The 27205-nt window shown below is 32.5% G+C and overlaps 1 protein-coding gene across 4 annotated transcripts; it reads right to left on the bottom strand.

Annotated features, from left to right (window-relative positions):
* Positions 1–1024: 1024 nt before the first annotated feature.
* LOC130656229 (exportin-5-like) lies at positions 1025–27204 on the bottom strand. 4 transcript variants are annotated; one of them, XM_057459058.1, is made up of 35 exons: positions 26975–27204; positions 20648–20772; positions 20494–20566; positions 19724–19852; positions 18381–18566; positions 17788–17976; positions 17462–17538; positions 16604–16709; positions 15497–15622; positions 15258–15348; positions 14066–14188; positions 13018–13124; positions 12491–12559; positions 11933–12028; positions 11398–11514; positions 11103–11206; positions 10292–10378; positions 9149–9213; positions 8887–8912; positions 8189–8254; positions 7922–8025; positions 7689–7774; positions 7087–7156; positions 6761–6897; positions 6391–6485; positions 5310–5362; positions 4680–4774; positions 4025–4081; positions 2897–2946; positions 2682–2786; positions 2407–2472; positions 2100–2177; positions 1825–1893; positions 1647–1739; positions 1025–1426 (listed from the first exon to the last, which is right to left on the bottom strand). In XM_057459058.1, exons 1-35 carry the CDS (start codon positions 27080–27082, stop codon positions 1280–1282), a joined length of 3375 nt encoding a protein of 1124 aa, XP_057315041.1. In that variant the 5' UTR covers positions 27083–27204; the 3' UTR covers positions 1025–1279. The 4 variants fall into 4 exon arrangements, 3 of the variants coding, with proteins under 3 accessions (XP_057315041.1, XP_057315040.1, XP_057315042.1); XM_057459057.1 differs by lacking the exon at positions 26975–27204 and having other exon boundaries at positions 20648–20952; XM_057459059.1 differs by lacking the exons at positions 19724–19852; positions 20494–20566; positions 20648–20772; positions 26975–27204 and adding an exon at positions 18869–18948.
* Position 27205: the final 1 nt, after the last annotated feature.

Below are 27205 nucleotides of genomic sequence, written 5' to 3'. Positions count from 1 at the left end.
AATTAAAACTACTTTATTTTTGACAAATTTTGGCACAATTAACAAAAAAAGTATGGTGAACATGATGGTGACATCAAAATATTGTTTTTTGCCACCTTAAATGTCATTTTAGGCCAAAATTGGTCCAAAAATTAAGACTACTTCATTTTCAACAAAAATTGGCACAGTTAACAAATAAAGTATGCTGAAAATGATGATGGTACAAAAGTTTGATTTTTTGTAACCTAAATGTCATTTCAGGTCAAAATTTATATAAAAATTAAAATGTTTTATTTTCGACAAAAATTGACACAGTTAATAAAAAAAGTAATTCAAAATTTTGAAAGTTAGTCAAAATTTTAATTTTTTGTCAACTAATGCCGTTTAAGACCATAAACGTTTCAATCGCAAGACTCTCAACCATGAATGATAAGCTGTATTTTTTGTTAGCAATCTCTTTTAAAATGTGAGTTTATATGACACGCTTCGTTTTGTTTGCGTTTGTTGTAAGATATAATGTCACTGGTGTGCTTTATCTTCGGAGGTTCATGCACCAAACCCCTTCGAATGTTTGGCACAATAACACAACGAACTAGCAGGTTTTCATCAAATATTTTCGTAGCGCGCGGAAATTCTTAGAGCCCCCAGGGCTTCTTGTTTTTTATTTAAAATTGTCTTTCGGCATTTTTCTCCCTTTATCAAGATCTTGTATTATATAACTTTTGAACCGATTTTTAGCGCATTTAAATTTCGCGGTTGACTCCAAAACCCATTTTCGCGGTGTTTTAATTTCACAACTATAAGGATCCGATCGCAAAACTTTTCATGGTGCTGAAAAATAGGACCAAAAGTTAGCACTTATGTGTTGAAAGAAAAAAGCAACCAGAATTTCATCCGATTGAACTTTTTATCAACCCTAACTTCGGTCAAGAAATAAGTTTTGTCACGTAGAACCGATGGGGACATCACTATTACCTACCATCTGTTGCACCTCCATGCCTGATTACAAAGCAACCTGGAGTGAATCCAGAGAGATGGGAAAGTATGGAATGAAAAGTAAACAAATCTTTGCATTAAAAAATTAGGAGTTGTTAAAACTTCAGAACCCATTGACCTAATTTACGAAACAACTAAAGATATCAAAAAGGTTATTGTTATTGTAATTTCTGGAGTCAGCATCACTACTGTGTCTGATACCATCACTGAGCCTTAGGTAGCCGGCCTTCTTTTGTTCATTCTGTCACGTTTTCAGGCTTCCACAGAAACGCTAAGAATTATTTTTGTTCTCGGAGACATCCTGTCATGTATCACCAGCAAAAAACGAACACAAACCACTGTCAGAATCAACTTCCTCAAGAACAGACTTGTGTTGTCTTTTAAGTCGCGGCGCGAGTGGTGGCAAGTCTCTGATCTTGACATTGTTGCAGTAAAGTTGGCTTATGGTTTTCTAAAATGTAAAAAAAAACATGAATAAAACACAATTAGTGAAATTAGTGTGATTTTTGATTGGTAAATTGTCGAACTTTTTCCCTACCTGTCTGATGACGTCAGAAATATAATTACCTCACTCATTTAGACACACTCAGTTAGACAATCATTCCGGCATTTTGAGTAAGTAATTAGGCGTGACTACAAAGTTATAATATATAAACAATATTGCTACTAACCCCACAAGCTCCTTCTACTAACTTTCGAAATGCTTTTCTTTTTTGATTTTCAGTCAGCGGTTGATCACTGGCAAATACATCCAGATCGAATTTCTATTAGTGACCAAGGGAATGAGACAAATTAACACTTTAGTGAGTTCTATCTTCCATGTCAAAATAATGCGTGTACATCATTTACCTGTAGCTCCTCTTCCGTACATGTTGGTATCATCAAGAGAATTCTCACCACTCCAGGATATTGTTCCCTCTGTTTAAATCAATCAATAAATGGCATTCATTATAGGAAGTAACAAAACAGAGCACACATTGAGAAGACAAGAATCAATGAAGGTAAAAGTTTTAGCTACTAGTGGTTTAGTTTGAATGTTTTACTGTACTACTTTTTTTAAAGCAACCAAACAAACAAAACAAGCAAACAAACAAAAACAAACAAAACCGACAACACAAACAAACCAGCAGTAAATAAACATCCAAAGCTGCATTCGTGATAGCTGCGTGAGCCACATCGTCCGCACCATGGAGTTGCAGTCCCTAAACACCAAACACGAGTTCTAGCTTACCTCGTTTATCGTATCTACATTATAATACCCGCATACGTCTGTCCGTCTGTTACACAAAATTTTAGCTTAGCTGCGCAAATATAAAAGAGAGCGAACCCGTGGATTTTTCCACGGGGTAACGACTGGTAATCTTTAAATTCGTTTAATTTAAAAAGGTTTAAAAATTGTATTTTTGACAGGCATGTCATAAATTAACTCACTTGAAGCAGCAACAGTAATAACTGATTCGGTATTTCAGGATTTACAGGAGATCCAGATAGAAATACCTAAATGGAAAAGTTTATATCGTTTGTACAAAATTGTAGAAGACGGTTATACAGAAGCTATTCAATTGCGGAAACAAAGGGTGAAAAAAATGGATGTTGGACGCTATGTGCACCAGAATGCAAAAGGTAATAAAATATCTAAACAACAAATTCATAGAAACAAATTTTCCAACTTTTTTTGAAAAAATACTTTATCAGAAACTAATTACCTTTTTCACGATAGCTACGAGCAGTTTCGAAATTCTGTAGACCACACTCGCATCTGGCCACGTGACAGCCGTAAATAAAGTGCATATAAGCGTTAAATTGGTTCCCTGTGAATTGAAAAGTATAACGAACCACAATGTTTATGAGCTCACTACGATGGAGAGCAACAACTACAATAACAACTAACTACAACAACGAAAAATACCACGCTACTTACTTCATACAGTAACAAAAATTCACCAAGTTTGCCAAACACTCCTGCACTATCTAAAAATATTTTTTTTTCAATTTTTAATCTTATTTAAAACAACGCAGTTAGTTTGAAAATAATGCAGTGTAGTCAGCTTTTATCATTTACACCTAAAGCTAGCTAGCACAACAGTAGCAGCTTAGCTAGTATGAAACTACCAATTTAGTTGGCATGAAACTATCTATTTAGGTCTCAAAGGATTCTGTATGCTAGCATCATAAGAGAATTCGTTGAGACAGCTAGCTAGCTGTGACACATGCTGCACAGTCGGTGACATAATAATTCTGTTCTAATAAGGAATGTTCTCAGGAGCGGTTCTCGTGGAATCGTCAACACGTACTAAAAATCTTCAAACACATATATCAATTTTTACACTGTGAAATAATTTCCTGATATAGCTACAAATAATTTCCGTTTGTGTAAATTGACCTGAACTGAACACTGATGTCGGATACCATTCTTGTTTTGTTTAACATATTTTAGCATTTTCTCATATATACATTAGGTTCTAAACATGTCACTGAGCCATGGGATTTTGCATTAGTAACAGACTCCGGTACTGCTAATGCAGAAGACCTGGACATATTTCATAAAATTTACCGTGTTTTTTATATACAACACTAAAAAATTTTTTACTGTATCATGATTATGACATTTGTAATATGTAGAAACTAGTCGATAATATTTAAAATGAAACTTCAAAGTGATTTTACTTGTTTCAAGTTAACCTCTTTTGCTTTGGCGAAGATAAAACCATTTCATTGGTTAAAATGAAGCATGTTAGGACTTGGTTTTTATACTATTCGACCGAAAAGCTGTTTCGTCCATCGCCGACACGCCGCAATTTTTTTCATTGGTGCCTTGATAATTTGCCTCTTCGTGGTCACATTTCCTTTAATTAAAAAACTACCTCACATTTTATTTTTAATAAAGGGTGCGTTTGGCCAGTCATCACGAATAATAAATGGTAAGGCAAACGTTTGCTGCCTAAACTGCCGAAACACTCATAATTTGCTTCGCAGTACGACTGAAAAAGAATCATGGAGTATATGCCGTGTAAACAGAAAATACACGTACATACAAGTGATGACTTACTCTCGGAAATTTTCACGCCCTCCTTTTCTTTTTCTCTTTTAAATACACACAATGAAACTAAAAGAAAGAATGCAATTATTACTGTAAAAATTTTTTAAGATCATGTATAACTCACTCTATTTCAGGCTGGGGTATAGGGGACAGGGAGGAGGGGATCCATGGGGATGGCATAGAATACAAAACAAGAGAATAATGGTTTAGGAAAAAAATAATAACCAAGAAAACAATAGACCATCTCCAGTATTTGAAATTTGTAAATTTATTTAAGAAAAATTTTTCATTTTAACTTTAGGGACACTGAGTAAATTCAGTAATGTATACCGACACGGACAAGCCATGAGAAATCTTACATCTAAATGTGCACGTCATCCAGACAAGCTACGCGCGAGTATCGTAAGGATATTACCACTTTTACGATATTCAAGGTGTATATGGTTTTGTATCCATCTCGCAGTTCTGGCGACTGCAGATTGAACTGTTTCAATCTCATCTTATCTAATAATTATACTCGACCGTTAAAGCCGGATTTTAATAGGGTGACTATTTTGACAACAGATGAGTCGCCGCAGCAAATTTATCGGATAACAAGAATAAATTCAAATCAGAAATAATCCTGAAAAAATCACACGATAAAAATGGAAAATATTTTACATACCTATTATATCAATAAACTCTTTAGATAAATTATACATATTTCTTTCTTCTATTATTTCTGCTTTCTCGTTGTTCCCCTCGCCATCAGACATATTTCTAAAAATAGAACAGAAAACACGCTAATGTTTTGTTTCTAACACTTGAACAACGACGTTAAAGGAGGGGCGAACAGCGCGGGCAGGACTGCTGATTGAAAATTCATGATGCCAGAATTAAAAAAAAGCGTTGGTGACTATTTCCCGACTATCAATCGAATTTTCTCCCACTAAGGGAGAAAATTGATAGTCGTTTTCCCTCCTAGGTATTTCTCCTAAACTCCTAATTATTATTATAGCCCTAACTTCTTTTCCTTTATATACTCTGAAAAATTCAATTAACATTTTCACTGTCTTCTTAACTAATTTCCAAACTTGTAACAGACGGGGGTAAAAAAACCGCAAAGTCTAATTTATCACCTTTGTTAGTCAAAATAAAATGTAAAAAAGGAAGTGGATTTTAAACGGAAAACCACAAAAAGGAAAAGTTAACTACATGCAACGCGTCGCTGGTGGAACATAAATTTTCAAAATAAATGCAAAGAAAAATACATTAAAACACAAATTAAGGAAAAAAAGAAATTCTTTGAACTTACTCTTTTTTCGTTTTAACTAATTCTTCAATTTTTTTCCATTCCACACACAATCTCTAAAATCAAAAAAAAAGTTAAGTGATAATGATGTTTAATAGAGGACGTTGAAACATTCCCTTATAGCAAGATCCAATGAAAAGGAGAGCTGTGTATTTTGATCATTTTTACAACGGCTGTATTTTCATTATTTTTGCAAAACAAGTTTCCCTAGTTTTAAATTTTTTAAAAGAGTGGACACACTGTGGTAGGATCGAAATGTTATCAGATATAGTGTATTATTAGTTAAAACAATAGCCACGACACGACAAAATCAACGATATCATAGGAAAACACATTGTGTCGCCGCGATGAAGTATTTTTTGTCAACATGTTAAAACCAACATTATCTGTAGTAAAAGAATATGAAGTTATTGTTGTTGACATAAAGGGATTCCTGCATTGAAAATGAATTTTTTTGTGTTAAAGAGGATAAAAAGTTTTTTATTCTTTTGGAATTTTTTAAAAATCTTTTTTGTTCTTGAGATATTAAGCTTCAAAGATTCCCATCCGACCTTATGACATCATCATTAATGATGTCATAAGGTAGTAAGCATAAATTAATACTTGAAATATCTTGCAAACTTACAAAATATCAAAACTTTTTAGTAGTGTGGACTTATGCTCTTGATGATATCTTGACATATGTGAATTTGTAGCTTAAAAGTGATCTCATCTTTAATTAAAGGTAGAAATGTAACGTCAACATATTGTCATAAGTTCTCAGATTTTAAATATTTAAATGTTGAATAACTTGAGAATGAAAAAGGATTTTTTTAAAAATTCCAAAGGACTTGATAAACAACTTTTTATCCTCCACAACATATAAAAATATCATTTTCAATGCAAGAATCCCTTTAAACAACTAATTGGACAAAAAAGTTGGACTTTGTTTAGCAAACATTCCGTGACCTGCAGTAAAAACTCTCAAGTTGGTCGTCGTTTCTTCCTGTCCTCACTGCGTAGTAATTATACCCACCGCAACGTCAACAACGACGTCGACAAAAAACCGACAAAACAACGACAACACCATTCGTACAATTCCTACCTCAAACATATCTTTAACTGCTACAGAAAGAAATGGGCCCATCAACGCTTCATAATTCGCTGCTGGACAAGACAGCACGAATCCTTTAACAAATCCTTGTTCACACTTATTAAGGTAAAAATGTATGTCATCAGTGTTAAAAATTCCAGTTTTTTAATGACTTATTTCGATAATTAGCAGCTATAGTAAGAACTATAGATTACTTATAAATTTAAGCAAGAAAATTGTAGGAAGCAGTATTTTGGAAAAACAATATGCATTTCTTTAATAATAAACTGAAAAAAATAAAAAAATAAAAAACTGTTAAAAACTGAAACGTGTAACAATATAGTAATTTAAACACATGACCGTATGTGTAATGAAAAGATACGCCATATTTTCCTTAACCTATAATTAGGTAAGTGCGTCCACGGCTTAACTAATTTTTCAACCATGACAACTTGTAGTTCAGCTAAAGAATACAGTGCTGGACCGATACATGTGCCACAGTGAAACAATGTTGTGTAGCTAAACAAAATAAATAAAAGTAGGTTTGCTGGCCAGTTTGGTGCAAATTGGGGCCAAAATTTTAGTGCAGCGTTAACATTGACTAGCCAACTATGGCTATGTAACTAATGACAAAAAAAGGTAAAATAGTTAACTGAAAAATGAAACTTCAATAAGGTCAGGCCTGAAAATAATATAAATATAACGTACATTAAACCGTGAAGTACCATAAGATGATTTTGAACTAAATTTCCTAAATTTGTATCGTCATCACTTTTATCTACAAGGAAACACAGAATGTTAAAATTTTCAATTCCAGATCTAGTTAGTATGACCATACATAAAACTAGACATGGCTGCAGTTACTGTTAAAATTAACTTATTATTGTAGTTAAGTTAAAGAAATTTTTCGTAATGCATCGATCCCACATCCCCATCAAACGGTAGGGCATCCAAAATTATTTAAATTATCAATGTGCTAAAGTGGGTATCTATAGCAACTTGTCCAGGCGCTGTATTAAAAAAGTTGATCAACCAACATATTAAAGTATCATCTTTGTTATTGCGCGTGGCCTTGTGATTATGGAGTTCGCTTCGTAACCACAAGGTTCGTGGTTCGGTCCACGGCGCGGGTATATTTAGCAAGTGCCTTTACCACAGCTACGGGTCAACCCATGCCATGTGAGGGAAATTGGGTAGGTAATGCCGGTGTATACTTAATGCATACATTCTAAACACAGGACCCACAGAAGAATAGAAGTGGCTATATCCTGTAAAAATATTCGGAAAAATAATAATAGTATTTTACTTACTTGCAACACTTTGAGCTTCAATTTTACTTTGTGATAATGCGTTTGGTATTAACTGATCTTCTATGGTCCACAAGAGGCAAAACTGTCTAAATGTGAATATAAATCTTAGAAGTTAAATATATTTCTCATTTTTTACAAGGATTTTTCTAGCAGACAAATGATTCTTATGTTCGAAGGCGAGTAAAGGAAACTTAACAACCCTATTATGAATCAACCGAAAAAAAAATACCTACTTGGCTAAATCGAACATAGTTGGTAAAACATTTATCATTAGTTGAACCCATGGATATTTTTGAGTACTTTCGTTAATCGCTTGTTCGGTAGGGTTGTCATCCATCTGTAGACAAAATAAGTATGTTCAACTGGAGTCAGTGAAATATTATCTAAGCGTGTTGGTGATATTACAATAACTGATGCCAACTTTCAGGTGCTTCACTTATTCGTAGCGATACCACTAAAAACATCTGTATATTATATCAAGTAAATAATTTTTAGAATACCGTTTTCTCATTTGTAACTGCAAAACATCTCGACACTGCTTGGTATATATAAAGCGCCATCATGACCTAAAGTAAAAAATCTTTTTTTAAAGTAATAAATTTTGGTTAATCTAAAAACCTAGATTACAAGCATTTTCTTTTGGCATGAAAATCTATGCGACAATGTTAATATCTATAATATGTTTTTACAAATTTGCGAATGTTTCTTTGTAGCCATTGTTACCATATAATAATGGCGGCAAACTCAAAATAGCGTTTTAAATAAAATTTATCCTTTATCCTCTTATCATTCCAACTTCCAAACTATCTAGAAGTTGTTTTGGACTCAAATTTGCAAAAAAAAAAACTAATGGAAGAATGAGTAAATTATTTTTTAATTTCCTTTCTAAGAAAAGCAGTCATTTATACAAAAACACTGTAAAATTGGTAACTCAATTTTCTATTTCCAAGCCCTTATAAATTGCACCAACTCTTTAGAAATTCACTATATCCGCAGATCTTAAAACAATCTTCAAAAATTTCGCTTTGAACGCAGTGGAAATATTTGTTTCACAAGTATTAACAGTTTTTAAAGCATACTCCATAATAATTTAACACGCTAAAACTTAAACATTTCCAATGTACTAGCCTACAAATTACTAGCCTTTATGGGTCTAAAAAGGGTTAGCTGTTAAACTACAAAAAACAATTCAACTCACTTCTTTCCGCCTGTTTTTTAATTCGTCTAAAAGCAAGAGATATAGGACAGTAAAAAATCACAGATTGATAACTCGCAAATACAAAAATATATTTAAACCTAAGTAAGCGCAACAAGCTTTAAAAGGTTGTAAAAAATTTTCAGGTAGAAACCATCCTTAGTACCACAACAAAACGGATATGTTTAGTTAATATATCTACCACATACGGCACCAATCATTCAACCACTACAGCAAGGAACTGCAATTCGAAAAATTAGCATACCGTCTTCAACACAACTTTTATTCAAACCAAAAAACACAGCGAACTTCATTGTATCATCCAAAGTACTAAAACGTGATTAAGAACATCACTATATAAAACCCCAATACCTTTTTTTAAACCTGAATCTTAAAATTCACTTTCATACGCCTTTTCGGAATTAGCACAGCCATATTTAATTTTCCCGCAAGAGGTGCAAGTTGGACTTTGAACCTTCTGTTTTCGGTAACGAAGCATACAAGAAGTATATACCAAAAAGGAGAGGCTTTTTTGAGAGATTTATCGCCCATTTTGGCAAGTCTTTGTTTACATTAAGGCAACAGTATTAAATCCTGTTCCCCCAGACCTTGTATCGTGTTGTAAATCGGAATTTCCAATACACCTTGGGTTTGACATGTTTTGAAACATATAATTTTACTGCAAAACAAAGGCTTAAAAGACAATGCTGATATATAAAAATAATCAAAAAAATCAATGTAAAGAGTTAATCTGTTAAAAGAACCTCTTCATTTTAGCACTGTCTGTAGACTTCTTTCCGGAGAACGGGAGGTCAAAGTCTAACTTGCTTTACTTGCGGTAAAATAAAATATGGCTGCGCTAATTACGAAATGGCGTATTATACTTGACCAAGAGACAACAACCTTTAATGAAGTCCTTTGTACCTCTATATTACTTTATACTCAATACTCAGAAATGGTGTTTATTATTATTTTTGTTAGAACTTAGTTTTCTAAGCACTAAAACATAAGTAAGGCCAGTGAGGTTAATAAAAATTATCTTTCTTCTGTAAATTTTCAAAGTACATTTCACTATATTTCACACAGCCATGTGTGATGGAGAATTGTAGCCCTTTAAATAAACGCTGGAGGGATTGGTATGCTTGCTCTCTGTAAAACCGTGGGCCTAAATTCGTGACAAAACATGAAACAGGAGGGTCAAGTGTCGCGTTGGAACTAATTTTTCATGTTTCTGATTTGACATAAAATTTTAAAGTACAAAAATTGATAATTGTGTCTCCTTAAAAACAAAAAGGAAACAGTAACAAAGTTAAGTAAGGAGTTTAAATTATGTACATAGTTATGCTTCTTACACCTCCCAACAGACAAACGAGCAAATAAAAAAACACTCGAAAAAATAAGAACTTACTCTTTCACTTTGTCGAATGATCTTCCTGCATATTCAAACATCTTACATATGAAGTCTTTTTGTACCTCACCATCTTGTAAGTGATTACTATAACACATAAACATATTATTGACTAGAATTTGTTGTAGCAAACCCAAGCTACTTTTATACGAGCAAAAAAAAAAAAAAAATTAAAAAACTCTTCTTTCTCGAATCATATTTGCAACCCAGGGTCAACAAGAATAGGATCGGCCTTATTCACGAGCACAAGAAACAGCAGAAATGTATTTTACTAGCCGTAAGTCCGTGGAATATCCACCGCAATTTGCACGTCGCATCAAAGTCGATAAAAATAAATCACATTACTTATTTTAATTTTAGGAGTTCGTGCGTGGTTTAGCATGACCAGGTTTTGGCTAACAGACGGCGATTATTATAGAAACTAGTCGTTAACCCGTGGAAAAATCCACGGGGTCGCTCGTCTTTAAACTACACGCTACTTGGTGTGCCCGTTGCACGAGGCTTTATTTAGCAGACAAACAGACAAAATACTGCTATTATAGAGAGAACGAAAAATCTGCGGGGTCGCCCGTCCTTTATATATCGCATTTCGTGTTTTCGTAACAGGTAAACAGACAGACAACAGCTATTGTTATAGGGATGAAATGGTAGCGAGCTTTCTTGATTAATAGCAATTCTAAAGAGATTCACCATCAAATCCATATCAGTATGACAAAATTGATAGTAGCTAGTTTTCAATAGTCGATTTGAACTTTTCAATTTCGGCATGATTTCGTAAGCATTGTACAGAACGGTTGGCAATTGAATTTACCTAATTGTTAAAAGACCTTCCAGTAACATGGCCTTGTCATGATTGGTGAGATGTGGTTGTTGAAATTGATCAGCAAACAGTATCTGCAAGTCAGCAAAAATGTTCTAAAAAAACATTTGTATCCATGGTAATGAAAGGTGCATATTTAAAAAAATCAAAATTTAATACTTTATTTTTATAGTTCTATAGTTTAGATTTCCTTTGATACAAAACAGTGTATGTATGAACAAAGGAGCTGCTTTAATTTCATTAAAGCATTCAGATTTTCAAACCCGTGTACAACAGAACACCGTACCACTAGTATTTCCGGAATTTCTTTGCACAAATTACTGAACGATCCACATGCTTGTCTTTTGAGTTTTCCCTGTTGTTGATCAGCTGTTGTACTGCTCGTGCTTATCACGCCAATTAACTAAACAGAACTAGTAAATAACTAAAAATAAACCTTCATTTCCCTTGAAGAATCCAGCTATCCACAGATATATCAATGAGCAAGAAAGTAAGTAACGGGAAATTTTATTGTCCTTGGGGATTCCATCCTAATGGCTGGCTCTTCCTCCCCTCCAACTGTAATTATGTTACAATACCGCAAGAGATAAGTATAGCATTGCTCTAACTTGCTCGCCTGCCACACAAGCTGTTTGGCGGTCAGTAGATGGCACCAAATGGGCTGACAACACTACATTTAAAGTGCGCCGGAGTGGAGACTCGAACCTGAAACCTTATGATTACTAGCCGAATACGCTATTATTACACCATGACCGCTAGAGCAAGTTGATGTTGTGGAAGCTTTAATTCATCTCAATTCATAGTCAAAAAAATCACCTTACCATTTGCATTGCAGGTAATAAATATTCCTGGGAGTATTTGAAGACAGGAAAAATGGCCTCCATGCAGCTAACAACTGGAATTAAAAACACTGGAGCCTATAAAAGAGCAATAATAATTCTCAAACGCGACATTTAATGTTACATTTATGAGAAGTTAGTAAAGATACATAATGATTTGAAACAGCAACTAACATCTTTAAACTGCTCTTCTTGAGAAAGGCCTCAAAAAATAAAATTATTAAGCACCCAAAAATCTCATTCCAATAATTACGGTACCTTATTATTAACCAATGAAAACCTTTTTTAGGCATCCTTTATCACCTTATATTCACAAAATTTTGCCATTACAGAATTTAAAGTGAACAAATTTTGAACTCGGTTGTTATACTAAATTAACTTAATGCTTAAAATCAAAGGCAAAGAATTAATTAATTCACAAAATGTAAGATAAACAACTAATGTATTACTTAATAAAAGCAGTGAAGGTATAAGTCCAGTGTAGTTTCATAAATTGTAAATTCTCTGTAACATAAAGCAAAATCAGATAGTTGATTTTACCTCACACTTATATACCAGTAACGAGTTCAGTACATCATTAAATAAATTAACAACATCCGGTGAAATATTCTAAACAACAAATTTAACACGTGTTACAATACAAGACTTGTTTGTACTACCTACAGCCACACGAAACAATAGATGAATTCCGTTGTTTATATTTTAAGCGGTTTTCGGCCTTGACACTTGCGTGGCAGGAAAAAAAGTTGGGGGCGCTAGGTGAAGCAAAGTAATTATGAGTCTATTTCTTCGCACAAAGGTATTTTTAGGACTTTAAATGAATTCAAATAAATCAGAAGGCATACCAATCTATACACTCGATGATAGTTTATAATCTCAACGATGTTTTCGTGAGAAGAAATATACAGGAAAAGACTTTACTTCACCAAATCCTAGCATTTTTTTATAGCACGCAAATGTCAGAGCCAAAGAGCTTACCGCTAACAAGTGAACAAATGACGTCACGCTGAAATCCAACTATAGTTTTGTCACAATAAGTGATTATCAATAGGTGATTATTACAATACCTTGCAAGACTTGAAATAAACACAACTAAAAGCATTTCGAGAATATTGAGCCAAAGCTTCCCAACGTATATAATGCATCGTCTGCATGGCTTCGTCAACTTTATCGCCTACAGTATCAATAAACATTTGCACAGTACCTAATTATCAATATTATAAGTAACGGAAAGTTTTAACGTCCTTTGAGATTTCATTAACTTTGTTACATTACCGCTAGAGATAAGTATAGCATTGCTCTAACTTGTTTGTCTGCTACACAAGCCGATCAGCGGTCAGTAGATAGCACTAAATAGACTGACAACACTACATTTAAAGTGCGTCGGAGTGGGGACTCGAACCTGAAACCTTATGAGTACAAGCCGAACGTGCTACCATCTTCGCCTATATTTCTATAGTCACATAATAACCAAGTTTTAAACAAATTATTTGAGTCTCTTGTATTATTAGATAGGCAAAACAAAGTAAGTTCTGAAATAGTTTAATATTCTTCAAACTTTTCCAATCGTTGTGGCTATTTATTTTAGTAAGATTACCAACAAGAAATATTGGATTAAATAATAATAATTATTATTTTTATTATTTACCCAGGATAGCATCTTCAGTTGCTTATAAAACTGTCATCAATGAGGATCCTGCGAAGGTGGTCCTAATGCATTTAAAGCTCCTATTTAAGCTACGGAAGTCGTCCAAGCACAACAACCGCTCAACTAGACAATCGCCTAAGATATCAATCCTATTCTCATGTTGAACGTTAAGCAGAAATAATAGATTCACACTCTGGCTAGACCAGAATTTAAACCCAAGACTTTCTGCACTGGAGGCGAACGCTCTATCACAAGGCCATCAGTCGGTAAAAAAGTTTCTACGTGTTAACTGTTGTTGCAAAATTAACATTTATTAAAAGATATGCTTTTATAACGGGTGCAAAGGGAAATTAATAATAAAATATAATATTAATATAAATATAATAAATATAATATTAATTAATAATCTACAAGATGAAAGAACCATACAGAAAAATTAGACATATCATGATGAACAAAGAGCTTACTTGAAACTGACGGAGGAGGCGTGGATGTAGCATCTTTTATATTTGATAAACAATGCATCAGCACAGCATCAGGTGAAAGTTCTGTCATTAATTTTATAACACACATTGTGATACATCTTGCATCTGAAATAAATAAAAAGTTAAAAGTTAAAGGGAATGCAAGGTGATAAATGATCTTGAACTTTGTTAGTGAACATTCTCATGTTTGCTCCACAAAAATTGCTCATAACTTCTATAATTCTTTTTTGACTAGTGAAAGGTAATGGACTCAAACTTTCCCAAGATAAACGAGCCACCGAAATAAAACAGAAAAATATGTTTTCAAAATAAAGCCGGATTACATGGCATACCAGGCCCATACATTTTCGTAGACCATTCTGCAACTTTTATTTTGCAATAAAATTTTGTGGGTATAATTATAAATCCTATTGGAACTAGCCTATAATCTCTTTTTTTAAAATTGACAAGCAAATCCAAAGTTAAAAAAAGGGGAAACAAAAAATTGAACAGGACTGGTGGTAAGAAACTAGCAGCATTGCCGAGAACGTTTGTAATGTCTTCCATTTTGTTTTTGCTACAAAGTTTGATTCTATATCTTATACAGGTCCAGAATTATGACAATACAAACTAATGACAAACTATGTGTGACCAAAATGACATATATTGTTGCCACTCGTACTTTTATTGAAAATTTCAGGCTATGCCAGGCTTTTTCGAAAATAAAAAGCAAATGCTCAACATTTTTTCACTAAAAACAGGTTCTGAATACGAGAACCTCCCCCTTATTAATAGCCACATTGTTTCTCCAATATGGCAAAAAGCACTGCTTATATGATGGAAATCCTGTCATAATTTATGCAAATTAAATGTCAAAATCTTTAAGTGTGAATAATCTTATTCACGAGATCAAAATCTTTAAATGTAAACAATCTTAACAAAAAGAGTTTTTTCATAAATTTAAAATAACTTGTTAAATAACTTTTGAGTTCTACAACATCAATTCAACATCAATTCAACATCAATTCAACATCAATTCAACATCAGTTCAACATCATATATCACCTCAGATTATCTTAGATAACTACAAAAACATGTTATATTTTAATCATAGACCTAAAAGTCAAAAATTACATTTAGACGTTACATACAGGGTAAAGAGAAAGGGTTAATATTCTTGTTATTTGTCACTTACCCCCAAATGCTTCATTAAAATCCTCAATATCAGAGAAGTCCATCACGCTAAAGCAATTACCTGGACTAGATCGAAGTAGAGGATTTCCAATCTAAAAATTGCAAAAGTTTGTTTGTAAACATTGGCATAACATATTATGACAATAGGGTGTTTCATTGTAGGAGATTGAAAAAAAACATTTTTGTCTTAAAGTTTTCACACCCTATCGACGTGATATTTTCTAATTCTACAGTACCTACCCTAGTCATCTTTACAAATAAACAGTTCAATAATTCTGAAATAAGAGATTGTAGCATTTTATCTTTTTGAATAAGTTTGTGAGTGAAGAAGGACTTCCACAACTTGGCTGTACTTATCCCGATAACCTAACAAAAGAAAGCAAACATTAAATTTAAGGTTATCAATCCTGGTAAAATGCTATTTACATGTATATGAAATTTAACACAGGGACTTAAAAACTACAACAATGTTTGTTTATTTTACAAGGTTTCAACATTGTTTTTATCTTTGTTTTGGGTTTTAGAAACATCATTAGAGAGGTGAAGATAAAAAAGATTCATTTCGTAATAAATAACTAAATTTAAAAAAAACGCAAAGCGCTTTTGAAAAACACATTGTCAAGCCTAAAATATGCTTATTTAAAAAAAAATATTACACTATAATTTTGAACATTAGTAATTACAACTTAAATCTCACTACATAGTGGTTAATTCAGACATAAAGAACAAAAAGAAAACTGCTCATGAAACAAAAAACATAAAAACTTCACAACATTTTCTTAGGCTTCACATAATGCTTTATGCTTAAAAATTTATTAAATTCAAGCATACACATGCTTAAAAATGTCATGCTTATAAAAAAACATGTAACAGACCTACCGTAATGCTTCAAATAACCGCCCGAGCATTTATTAAATTTTTTGACATTTTTGGGAGAGGGGGGTGTTTATTAAATTTTTTACACTTCGTCTATTTTGCAGTTTTTAAGGATACCTATAATATATATCTTCACAACAGAAAATAAAAGATATTCACATGTTTTAGAGAATGAACTTCAAAAGTGAAAAGCTAAATTTCCAACCTTAACCTAAGATTTAGAAAAAAAGTAACTAAGTACTCGCAGAAACTCCCCTTATGAGGAAGGGGTGTCTATTCAAGGGGGGGCGTCTATTCGAGGGGGCGCTTATTTAAAAAATGACTGAAAAGGGGGGGGGGCGTTTAATGGAAGGGGGCGTTTATTCAAGCATTACGGTAATTTGGATCTGACATATTAACCTTTATTATCATGTTGTTAAAAAAATATCAAAAGAATGTTATTCTTATACTATAATAAGTTCGAACGTTTACCCATAATGATGCAATTTGAAACCTTCCAAAGTTCGACATCATATTGACAAGGTTTTTCAAGAATTGATATTCTTCTTCACATTCACTTGCCTTTTTATAAGCAGCACTGAAAATGAAAAATCCCCATAGCAAATTGATAAAAGCAGAAACAACAAAAAAAAAGCAAAAAAAGGACTGTGAAAAAGTATATGATTTGTTTCTGAGACATAGCAAGAGCTAAATGTGTTTATATAGCCATTTATATACCAAATTTCGATTAGGGTATAAAACTTAGAGGTATTTCTGGTCCATGCCAAATTATCACACATTTTTATCCATGTTTTGTTATTAATAAGTTTTTTCATGATTTAAATTGTAGAAAAATCGATGCTAAATAAATAATATAACATTTTCTTACATGTTTGCCACTAGTGAGCAACACTATTGTTGTATGTATACCTTATGAGTCAATTTATTATACCAGTACAAGAAATTATAAATTAAACTTGCACCTTAAATTTGATGGGTTAAAAATAAAATATTTCATGAATGTTCTGGTTATGCATGACTTTTTTTAGTTGTAAGATAAAAATTAAGAACTTAACTTAGACTCTCCTGAACTTGGGTCTTGATGTGTCCTTATTACCCAATTAACATAGAAATTCAAGAACAAATTACCAAAGTAAGCAAGACAAGTTTGTTAAAATGAAATACACAAAGTTTTATCAGGTAAAATGAATGATTACTTATAAATGTTTTTATATCAAGAATAGAATAGTGGCTTTGAGAAATTTACATGGTAAAACCATTATTTAAGAAATAAATCAATATCAGGGAGATGACGTGATTAGGTTTATAACGATACTACACTATACTCACAGAGCAGCCTTTTTTACGATACCCAGTGCATCTTCAGACAAAATAATCAACAATTCCACCCTCTTTTCGTTTTCTGCCTGAGAAGTAAACAATTTCTGTGAACAATAAAACTGCTTTGCATTTCACACCTTACATCATGTATAATGTCAATAATTAGCTTTTGCTTTTGATGGAAATTGCTCTCCTTCTATTTTTTAAAAAAAATTGCTCATTTGATAAAAAAAATTATTCAACTAAACCAAAATAATATATATAACCAAACTAGACTTTAATATAGACTTTGGACAGACTTAGGACCCTGAAGAAAGATAACAAAGATTGCTAACCTTTCTTTCAAAAATTATGCTCAAGCAATTGCAAACATGAGATTTAAGCTTGTCAACTTCGAGAAGCCAAACCAACACTTGGAAAAGAATTTTATTTTTTGCAATGAGGTGGTCAAATTTAACCCATGATGCATATGCTGTAATGGTGAAAATCGATGCCTCAGCAAGTCGCAAAGTTGTGTCATCAATCTATATATGAAAAGAAAACACATGACATGTCATGCTAACAGAATTTTTTTTTAAATTTGACGATGTTGACATTTTATATAACAAAACTTAAAATTAGCCTGACAATGTTTTGCTATATAAATTCAGAATCATTGGTGCAGTTATTATATTCCACAACTGACAGAAGAAAGTAAAATTTATGAGCTACTTAAAAAGGAAACAAATAGCATATATTAACCCTAACACTAATAGCACATTTTATAACTGTGCCCCTCGTAATTCTTTCAAATTGCAAGATAAAAAAATTTAAAGCAACATTGTTTTCTAAATTAACCCAGTTATTCCTATCATTTTTTGACTTAAAGCGAAAGTAGCTAATTTAGATTAAAAAGGGTTTACTAATTAAACAATACGCGATATAATACCTTCTCTTTTAACAACATAACTTTGGTTTGTAGTGTCTCAATAAAAAATATGAACAAGTCTTCCATATTATCATTGAGTGTTGTCAACATTTCTTTCATTCGCATTGATGTCAGTTTTGCATCGAGACCATTTATATCTTCAGAAAGACGCATAAGGATGATCAAAACCAATTCTAGTTGGGCATCCTAAGAGTCAAATGATGACACATAACAAAAATCCTATTTTATGCAGAAGTTAGTTAGCCCATCAGCACCTATTAAAACAGTCACCTATGTAAAACACCAAGAAAGTTACTGAAGCTGTGTTTTATGGAAAAGTAACTCTGCATAACATAACCTTTGTTAGATAACCAGTGGCTAGATCATTATTACCTTCTTAACACATCTTTTGAATTGGCTTTTTTTTGACAGACAATTATTATTAGTAGTAAAGTCATTAAATTGCACTTTAAGTTTGATGCTAAATAACTTGGAAACAGGTGAAATACCTGATGTCAAATATCGCCTGGGTATAACTAAGAGCCACCTGCGACCAAATTTGGACCAGTTCCACAAAGCTCAGCCAAATCACCTGTATTATACAGAACAGGTGGATGAAGTCATAAAAAAGCCTCCAAACCCAAACATCTCCTAACTGTTCATCAAAAACAAACAACCCTTCCATATTTAAATTGGCTTTTCCAGCTCAGAAACACCAGGTAAAAGACATTATCAAAATATATCTGCAGCCTGTTTGCCTTCCTAATAAAGTGGATTTTTCTACAGGCAATTTACCTAGTAAATAAAATAAATAAAAATGTCTTTTGGGTGTTGAGAAAAACCAATAAATTATATTCACCACATTATAGCAACTACAATTTGTGCTAGGAGAGGGTCAAGTTGTCAGGACTAAGACTTCATGTCACAAGATAATTAACCGAAAATAAATTTTTGTCTGAAACGTGTTTTTATAAATAGAGCACCTGATCGTTTAATTGATCTGGATGTAAAATATACATGCACAGTAAACGACCCACAAAGTAAATAAGAGTCTTTTATAATGGTTCAAATGGTGATCTTCTTTCGAAGTGCAATAAAACTTCTAATGACATTATAAGTTACCAAATTTTAAATCTTGAATAACTTGTGAGTGAAATTTTTTTAGAAAGAATTTCAGAAGACTTGACACCTTTTTATCCTCCATATACTATTTTTAATGCAGAAATTCCTTTAAATTAACCTAGGACTTTCTTTACCTTAAATGTACTCGGCCTTTAGAGAAGGTGCACTTTTTAAAAGCCCTTTTACACTAATTACCATCATACCTAAACTTAGCATAATAAATGTAAAATGTTGCAACAAACCCCTAACGCTTGTAAGTTTGATAAGTCTTGAAACAAGGAATCCCACTGTTGCGGCCAGGAACGCTTAATAATTTCAACGATTACTTTTACAACAGCTTCCTTTAGATATGTTGGTTCATTGAACTGTGCCTAAAACAGAAATCAGTAACAAAACAGAAATCAGTAACAAGACAGAAATCAGTAACAAAACAGAAATCAGTAACAAAACAGAAATCAGTAACAAAACATAAGCTATAGACTTTGTACTGAAGTTAAGCTTGTATCAAGGTCTGTAACACTTTTTATAAAAAAAATTACAAAGTCTTTTATGCAAAACATTTAAAAAAAAATAGAAATAAAAGACAAGGTTCAAAAAAACTTGTTACTGTGTTTACTCTATTATTCCCACATCTTTACTACTTCTGCCTCTCTAGTTTTTTACCGTCAGAATTCTGTATTTTCTTGCTGATTTCTTTTTATTGGGAATAATATCAACTTGGTTTTCAGGAATCTTTCCTCCCTAATATTTCACCTCTCTAGCAAACCTTGCTTTTTTCTACGGCTGAAATCCCAATCCCACTGGGGGAATGATAGAGTAATACGGTAAGCTCATGCAATAGAGATAATTTAAATTTTTATCAACAAAGAAAGTACAAACATATTTGAAAAAATAGCAGGTTTTATTTCTTGGCTGATACAACATAGATTTTTTTATTTGCTGAATTTTTCAGCCATGTTTGTTTTTTTCTACATGTTAATTAGCAAGACCATCCAATAGAAACAAAACTTACATGCTCTATTAGTTTTACAGCCTCTAGTTTGAAAGAGTGTCTTTTCAATTCATCACATTGATTCCACTTTGAACTAAATTAAAATAAACAAAAAGAAAAAAATATTTTAATTTCAAAAACACAACTCATATACTTCGTAAAAAATCAAACATACATAATGTAATGCTCCACTAACTGTAACCCACATTTCCGAATTGCAGTGTCAAATTTGCTTTTGTTATTGAAAAGATAAATGCCAACGTCAGAACATAATGGCGAGTCATGGAATTCATCTACAACCTGAAAGCATAGAAATTTATATAATTGCCAAAGAGATGCCTGGAAGGTGAAAAAAAATCCAAAGCTCCTTTTTGTCCAAACCCAAGGTAAATCATCCAAAAGATATCTAATAAAGACTTCTGAAAGTTTCGCACACATAGCACCAATTTTATTTTTTGTTGGTCTATTTTAATAAAATTCTGACAGATTACAACCCGACTCCTGTCCAACATGAAAAGCATTAGTTTCAGAGATGCAAGGTTTGCTTTTATTTCTTTACTTTGACAAGCATGACAATATAAACAGAAATTAAAAGTGTGGGAAGTAAAATAATGAAAAAGGAAAATTTTCCAGCATGTTACTGTGTTGTAAGAACATTGCGTTTCCTTTGACTGCAGAAAAGAAAAATGGTGTTGACTTTCAACATGGAGTAAATTTTTTGTGTGTGGTGTTTCATCAGCAACAAGTACAGTATCACCAACATTAAATCGATGGTCTTAGGCACGATTTAACGTATGCTGCAATCTGTTTTTTTGTTGGTGATCTTTAACATTTGGTACAACATTCCTGTGAGTTCCAGGATATAATTGGATATAATCCAATATTATTTTTAGCTTAGTATGTTGTTGATACTTTTTAACTTGTATCAACTGATTTTACTATTATTTTAGATTTTACCTGATGATGACAAAAGTCGAAATATATTGTGATTGAAAATGGTTGATCACTTAATAACTGATAATTAGCCTGTACCAGGATATTTAGTTGAGGTAGGATAATTATATGGTACAGTACTTGAATAAGAACACCTAACATCGTGAGCGCGTATTATTATCGATGGTATTGATGGTCGGAACAACAAAAATAATAAATAACAATGGAGGAGGGTGTTAAAAGCATAATTTTCGTTTGTTTTTTAGTTCTGTGTTTTTCTCTTTTTTTGTGCTCGAGACAAGTGGGGGCATTTAAACTTGCGAACCCTAAACACGAAAACCGAGTGTCTGACCTAGTGACACTCTCAGTCTTAACTTTCTGTCTCCAATTGCTGAGATAATAATAGACAACATAATAATAATCATTGATTGTCTATAACAGCGATGTACGGAACATTTTTTTCTAATGTTTATATAATTTTCACTATGTACATGATAAAATAAATTGCAGCAATGGGGAGGAGATACAGTACCGCCTGCATGTAACTTTACATGTATGGAAGTTTTACGACCTCGTGTAACGATCCTATGTCTACATAAAGAAGGTTCACATATCTTTTGTTTACACATGAACTTAATTGCTTTCTATTGCTATCGTCATGCGGAAGACATAACAATAAGATTTGATAAATCCTTTTGTTGTCACATGTAACATTCATGTTATTGTTTATATCTGTTAATGATCGCGAAGGCTATTGAAATATATTATTTTAGAAAAAAGAACGAACATAACATGTAATATTTAAAAAAAACTAATGCTTCTACTTTTTAAAACTTTTAGTAATATTTCTTTATCATTGAAGAATAATTTTTAACATGCAAAACTTTTACAAGTTCTTCTTATAAAAAGCAACGTTTAACACCGCAAACAGAAAAACCCTACTTTCAGAACTTTTTCCTTCACGATAAGATTTCAAAAAAAATCAATTTCAATACCGCAGAAAAAAAAATCTAAAAATCTGACTTTTGACGTTCTTGACAGATCTAAACACTCATTGTGAGAGCTTTTCTATTGCTGGTTTTTGTTATTAAACTTTTAAAATGCGATCTAAAAAAGCATTTCTATCGCTGCTTTTCGTTTTTAAACTTTAGAAATGCGATCTAAAAAAGCTTTTCTATTGCTGGTTTTCGTTCTTAAACTTTTAAAACACAATCTAAAAAAGCATTTCTATCGTCGTTCTTTGTTCCTAAATTTTAAAATGCAATCTAAAAAAGCTTTTCTATCGCCGCTTTTCGTTCTTAAGTTTTTAATATGCGATCTAAAAAACATTTCTAACATCTCTTTTTGTTCTTAGGACGATCATCTGAACATTAAAACAATGTTTTTATTTCGTTTGTTTCCATTTTCCAGAAGCCAATTGTAATTTTTGTCAAAACACTAACTTTTATAAGAAAATGCTTTGCACAATTTTTAAAGAGTTACGTATATTTTATGTGCGAAGTATAACATTTAGCTTTGTGTAAAAAGAAATAAAATTGAGCATCACAGAAAACATAACATTTATAAATAAATGCTTTAACATTGCCGTTCGTGAGTATAAACAATAGAAACTTAAATCTTTATTAAATTTTATTTTCTTCCGTTAATCTCTTGATGAAGCAATTTAATACAACAATGGGACACACGCAGTTCACATGAGCTAATTAAATTTCGCGAACAAGACATGAATTCTATTGTTTTCAACATGCAAAATGGCGCATGTATTTTTTGCGCAGTAAGAAAATCTAAATTTAAGTGCAAAATCTTTTTATGAACGGTAGTTTAGTTGACAATAATTAAAGCCGCAGCATTTAAACTATTTATTTAGATTCAAAACAGAGAAGGGTGTTACGACAAGCCTATTCTACCTTGTTCCTAATATTTTTCCTAAATGGTATTGACTAAAAGTCTTGCAGTATTAGATTTTAGCAAGCGTAATTTTAAACATATAATAATTATAACATAGGATGGTGTTACAACAATAATCATTTTTTCACGGGATGGGATAAGAAAATGTTTGTTTGTTTTCATTTTTCAAACTTTTTGCTTGATATTTTTATTTTTTTGTTTTCGTGAAAATTACGGTTGGTTTGGCCCGTAGGAAGCTTACGACGAGGAAAATATTTTTGATTTAAAAAACAAACTTCAGTACTGTAACAGCCTTTTTCAGGAATATTTGAGTAGGTGTGCGATGATTCGCAAATAGGCAAAAATATGCTTGGTTTTCAAATTAAAAAAATCTTTATCCATGTGGCTTATATAAAACTTCAAAAAGTTCAGCTACACTTTAACAAAATTTTCACAGAAAAAAAATACCGCACGTGGGTTTCGATTTTACAGGCATAAAGAAAAAATCCATAAAATTCGGACCTGCTATGGTTTCCAATTGTTTTTTTCAAATGAAGAAATTATCTATATACAATTAAATCCATGATAAAATGTATATTCCGCCTGTAAGTGCAGTTTTGCAGACTTGCTTCATCCATGCTTCATCGACGTTTATCTTGTGGATTAAAAGGACCAGAACTATTCAATAATTTCTGAGATCTAAAAGTGTTCAACGTGGTGCTGTAGATTAGTTGTGATGCCGTAGATTAGTGGTTATAGCTCTCGTAATCTGTGCCGGAGACACAGATTACGAGAGCTATAACCACAGGGTTCGATTCCTCTTGACGGCGATTTAACATAGGGGAGTAAATGTTACCATAGGCCCGGGTTAACCCAAGCCATGTGAGGGAAATTGGGGAGAGCACATTGTGTGTGCCGTTGGATGTTGCCAGGAGTTTTCTAGTAGAGTGTGGGCCTTAATTGGGTCTGCGTATCTCAAAAAGAGCATTAAATACTCTAGGACTCTCCATCTAGGCAGTTGCCCCTCCTGGAAATAATAGACAGGGTATATCCCTCGATATTTGTGAGGCTAGCCATGTAAAATAAGCACATTATCTATCTTCGACCAAGTCTCTAACAATTATTATTTCAAGGGCAGCCATTGCACACTACAAAATGGATTTTATAGGTTGATTTTGAAAACTCAATATTTATTTGTGATTAATCACACGCCTAAAACCATTTAGGCGTGTGCGTGGTAAAAGCCTCTCCTGAAAAGGACTGTGTAAGTACAGTATAATTAGCCGCTTATAGCTACAGCTAACTATAGGTAGCTAGAGATCTTTTCATTTATAAATTTTCACACTTTTTTTCGATATTGATTTTTCCATAGCTATCTAGTTCCATAGCATGTTCTGGTTAAATAAAAATTTCAAACCCCGGCGGCCAGCATAATCAAAACAAATATGGCAGCTGTCATATCACAGCTGTTTCGAAGCGGACAAAAATGTTACGAAAAAATAATTCGAATTACCCTCTCAGTTAAAACAAGATATCTCAAGAACGAAATAAAATTTTTATATTCTGTAAAAAGAATAATAATCTCAGATAAATTGTCCATATTATTAAAAGAAAAAAATTTTTGGACACCTGTCCGAAATTGGTATATTTAGGCCAAAATTTCTAAAAATGACTTAAAAATTATCATTTAGATGAATGTCTTCCACAATATCTCTAGAATAAAGTTAAGGAAACATGTTTTTTATGGTCCACAGGTTAGGTTAAATATCTGGAATAAAAATTAATTAATTTTATTAAAAAATATTAGAAATTGTCCAAAGGGTTATTTTTGGGCCAAATGTGAGACCTATGTGAAAAACGGCCTTGAGCCTCAATGTATGCTTAAAGTTTGTTTATTAACTGAACAAAAAACATTACTTTGGATTCTAAGGCCATTAAAGATGATGTAGATGACATATTAGTCTGTCCGAAATTGTCCAAAGGGTTATTTTTGGGCCAAATGTGAGAAATTATGTGAAAAACGGCCTTTAGAGCCTGAATGTATGCTTAAAATTTGTTTATTAACTGAATAAAAAACATTACTTTGGATTCTGAGGCCATTAAAGATGATGTAGATGTAATATTTATCTGTCCGAAATTGTCCAAAGGGTCACTTTTGGTCCTAAGGGTTTTCGGGCCAAATATGTGACATCATACATTTAATAAAACAGCATTCAGAGTCGACAGTTTCAACATTCTAGTTTATCATGTTAGTAGAAAATATCTCAAGTTGTGCATAAATAGTTTATTTATTATATACATTAAATATATACAAAGCAATCATTTTGTGTTTCTTTATAAATTGTATAAAATAGCACCCAATCTTGTGATAAAGCCAAGATTAGCTAGCTAGCTAGCCATAAACATCTTTGATTGCAACAATTTTATCTTGAAAGAGCCCACCAAAGTCTTAACTAAATATAAAAAAGAAGTATTAAGTGATTTAGCTACAAAACACGATGCAAAATGCAAAACTGTAGGACCAAAAATAGCTACTCTTTAAGAAAAATACAAAACAGAAGAAAAAAGATTAAAAAAGATAACAATTAGCCACGTTTAAAGTTTTACAAGCTATAAAACAATTTCTTAAAACCAAGGGTGATATTATAGCAAAAAATAATATTAAAATCCCTACAAAATAAAGTAGTTTACTGTTTTTCCCTTACCTCGTGCTCTGCCAAACTTTAGCTAGCTTCAAAATTGCTAAGACACTGTTGTCTCGCTTATTCCAACATTTTTAAAAAATCCCGGTTTCGGATTAGAATTCCCGGGTCGAGCAATCAAGTCAAAAGTAAACACCGGGTTGCCGTAATTTTGCTGGGAAAAACCATACCTACTAAAACATTAAACGCCATCACTGTGACTTGCTTAGAAGTTTAGATAATTATTTAATTAAACAGAAAAGGGATCACACTACATCAAATTGCTGTGCACCACTTTGGCAACTTTTTCTCCTCTTTTTTAGCGCCTAAAGAAGACTTTAACTTAAAATTTAAGTAGTTTATAGTTTGCGAGACGAACGGTGCACGGTACCGGCCAATAGAACCATGTTTCCAGGCCCCCCATACCAATTTTCAAGTCCGTAGCTAGTAGCGCGGTGTTGGCACAAGGTTGGAAAGATGGTATACTTTCGCCAAAAATAATGTTTTTTTTAGTTTTGTGTGTTTTGTTCGACGAAATAACTCGAAATTTATAACACACATGTATAACATATTTATATATTTAAAAAGGGGAAAAGTAGAACGTTTTAATACTTTTTAATTCAGTAAAATTAAAACAACACAAAAAAAGTTTCAATAACTTAAAAAATGATAAAAACACAAAATTTCCAAAAAAATTGTGGAAGCCATTTTAGTTTTGTCCGCGATTTGACCGTAGCGAAACAGCCGTGTATCGTATAATATTAGCTAGCTGTATACCATATAATTACCTGATTTAACTTATGATGCTCTTGAAACAACAACGGACTACCCTGAGGTTATGGAAGAACAATGAAAAGACGTCGTCTGGTATGAAGAACACGGGGATGGCATATAAACTACAATCAATATATGACAGGCTAATTATCAGTTTTTTCTGACTGTAGGATCTATTTTAGCCAATCAGCCACGAGCGAACCACCCTAAATATAAGCAAAAAATACCTGATAGGCCTGTTTCCTTTCAACCTGTGATGCCAATGGACTGAGTGTTATTGAAATTGCTTCATAAATTTTATCTGCCACTGAGATTAACGTGTTTACGTCGACCATTTTCAATCGCTTCTACTTTCGTTTTCTTTGTGTATTTTACGGAATATTGAATAGCGAAACAATTGTTTATATTTTTAAACGACAAATTGGATAAGAAAAAACCATGCAAAAAATACATTTCGT

Source organism: Hydractinia symbiolongicarpus, chromosome 9, assembly GCF_029227915.1.
Source record: "Hydractinia symbiolongicarpus strain clone_291-10 chromosome 9, HSymV2.1, whole genome shotgun sequence".
NCBI lineage: Eukaryota > Metazoa > Cnidaria > Hydrozoa > Anthoathecata > Hydractiniidae > Hydractinia > Hydractinia symbiolongicarpus.
This window is presented reverse-complemented; position numbering and strand designations above follow the sequence as displayed.

Excerpts from the sequence above, each read along its gene's own strand:
- LOC130656229 (XM_057459057.1), bottom strand. The coding sequence starts at position 20,910 with ATGTGTGCGAAACTTTCAGAAGTCTTTATTAGATATCTTTTGGATGAT. Across the intron at positions 11,207-11,397 it reads AAATTCCGGAAATACTAGTG|AACATTTTTGCTGACTTGCA; the intron begins GTACGGTGTTCT and ends ATGTTTTTTTAG. Across the intron at positions 2,473-2,681 it reads TCGTAGCTATCGTGAAAAAG|GTATTTCTATCTGGATCTCC; the intron begins GTAATTAGTTTC and ends TTTTCCATTTAG.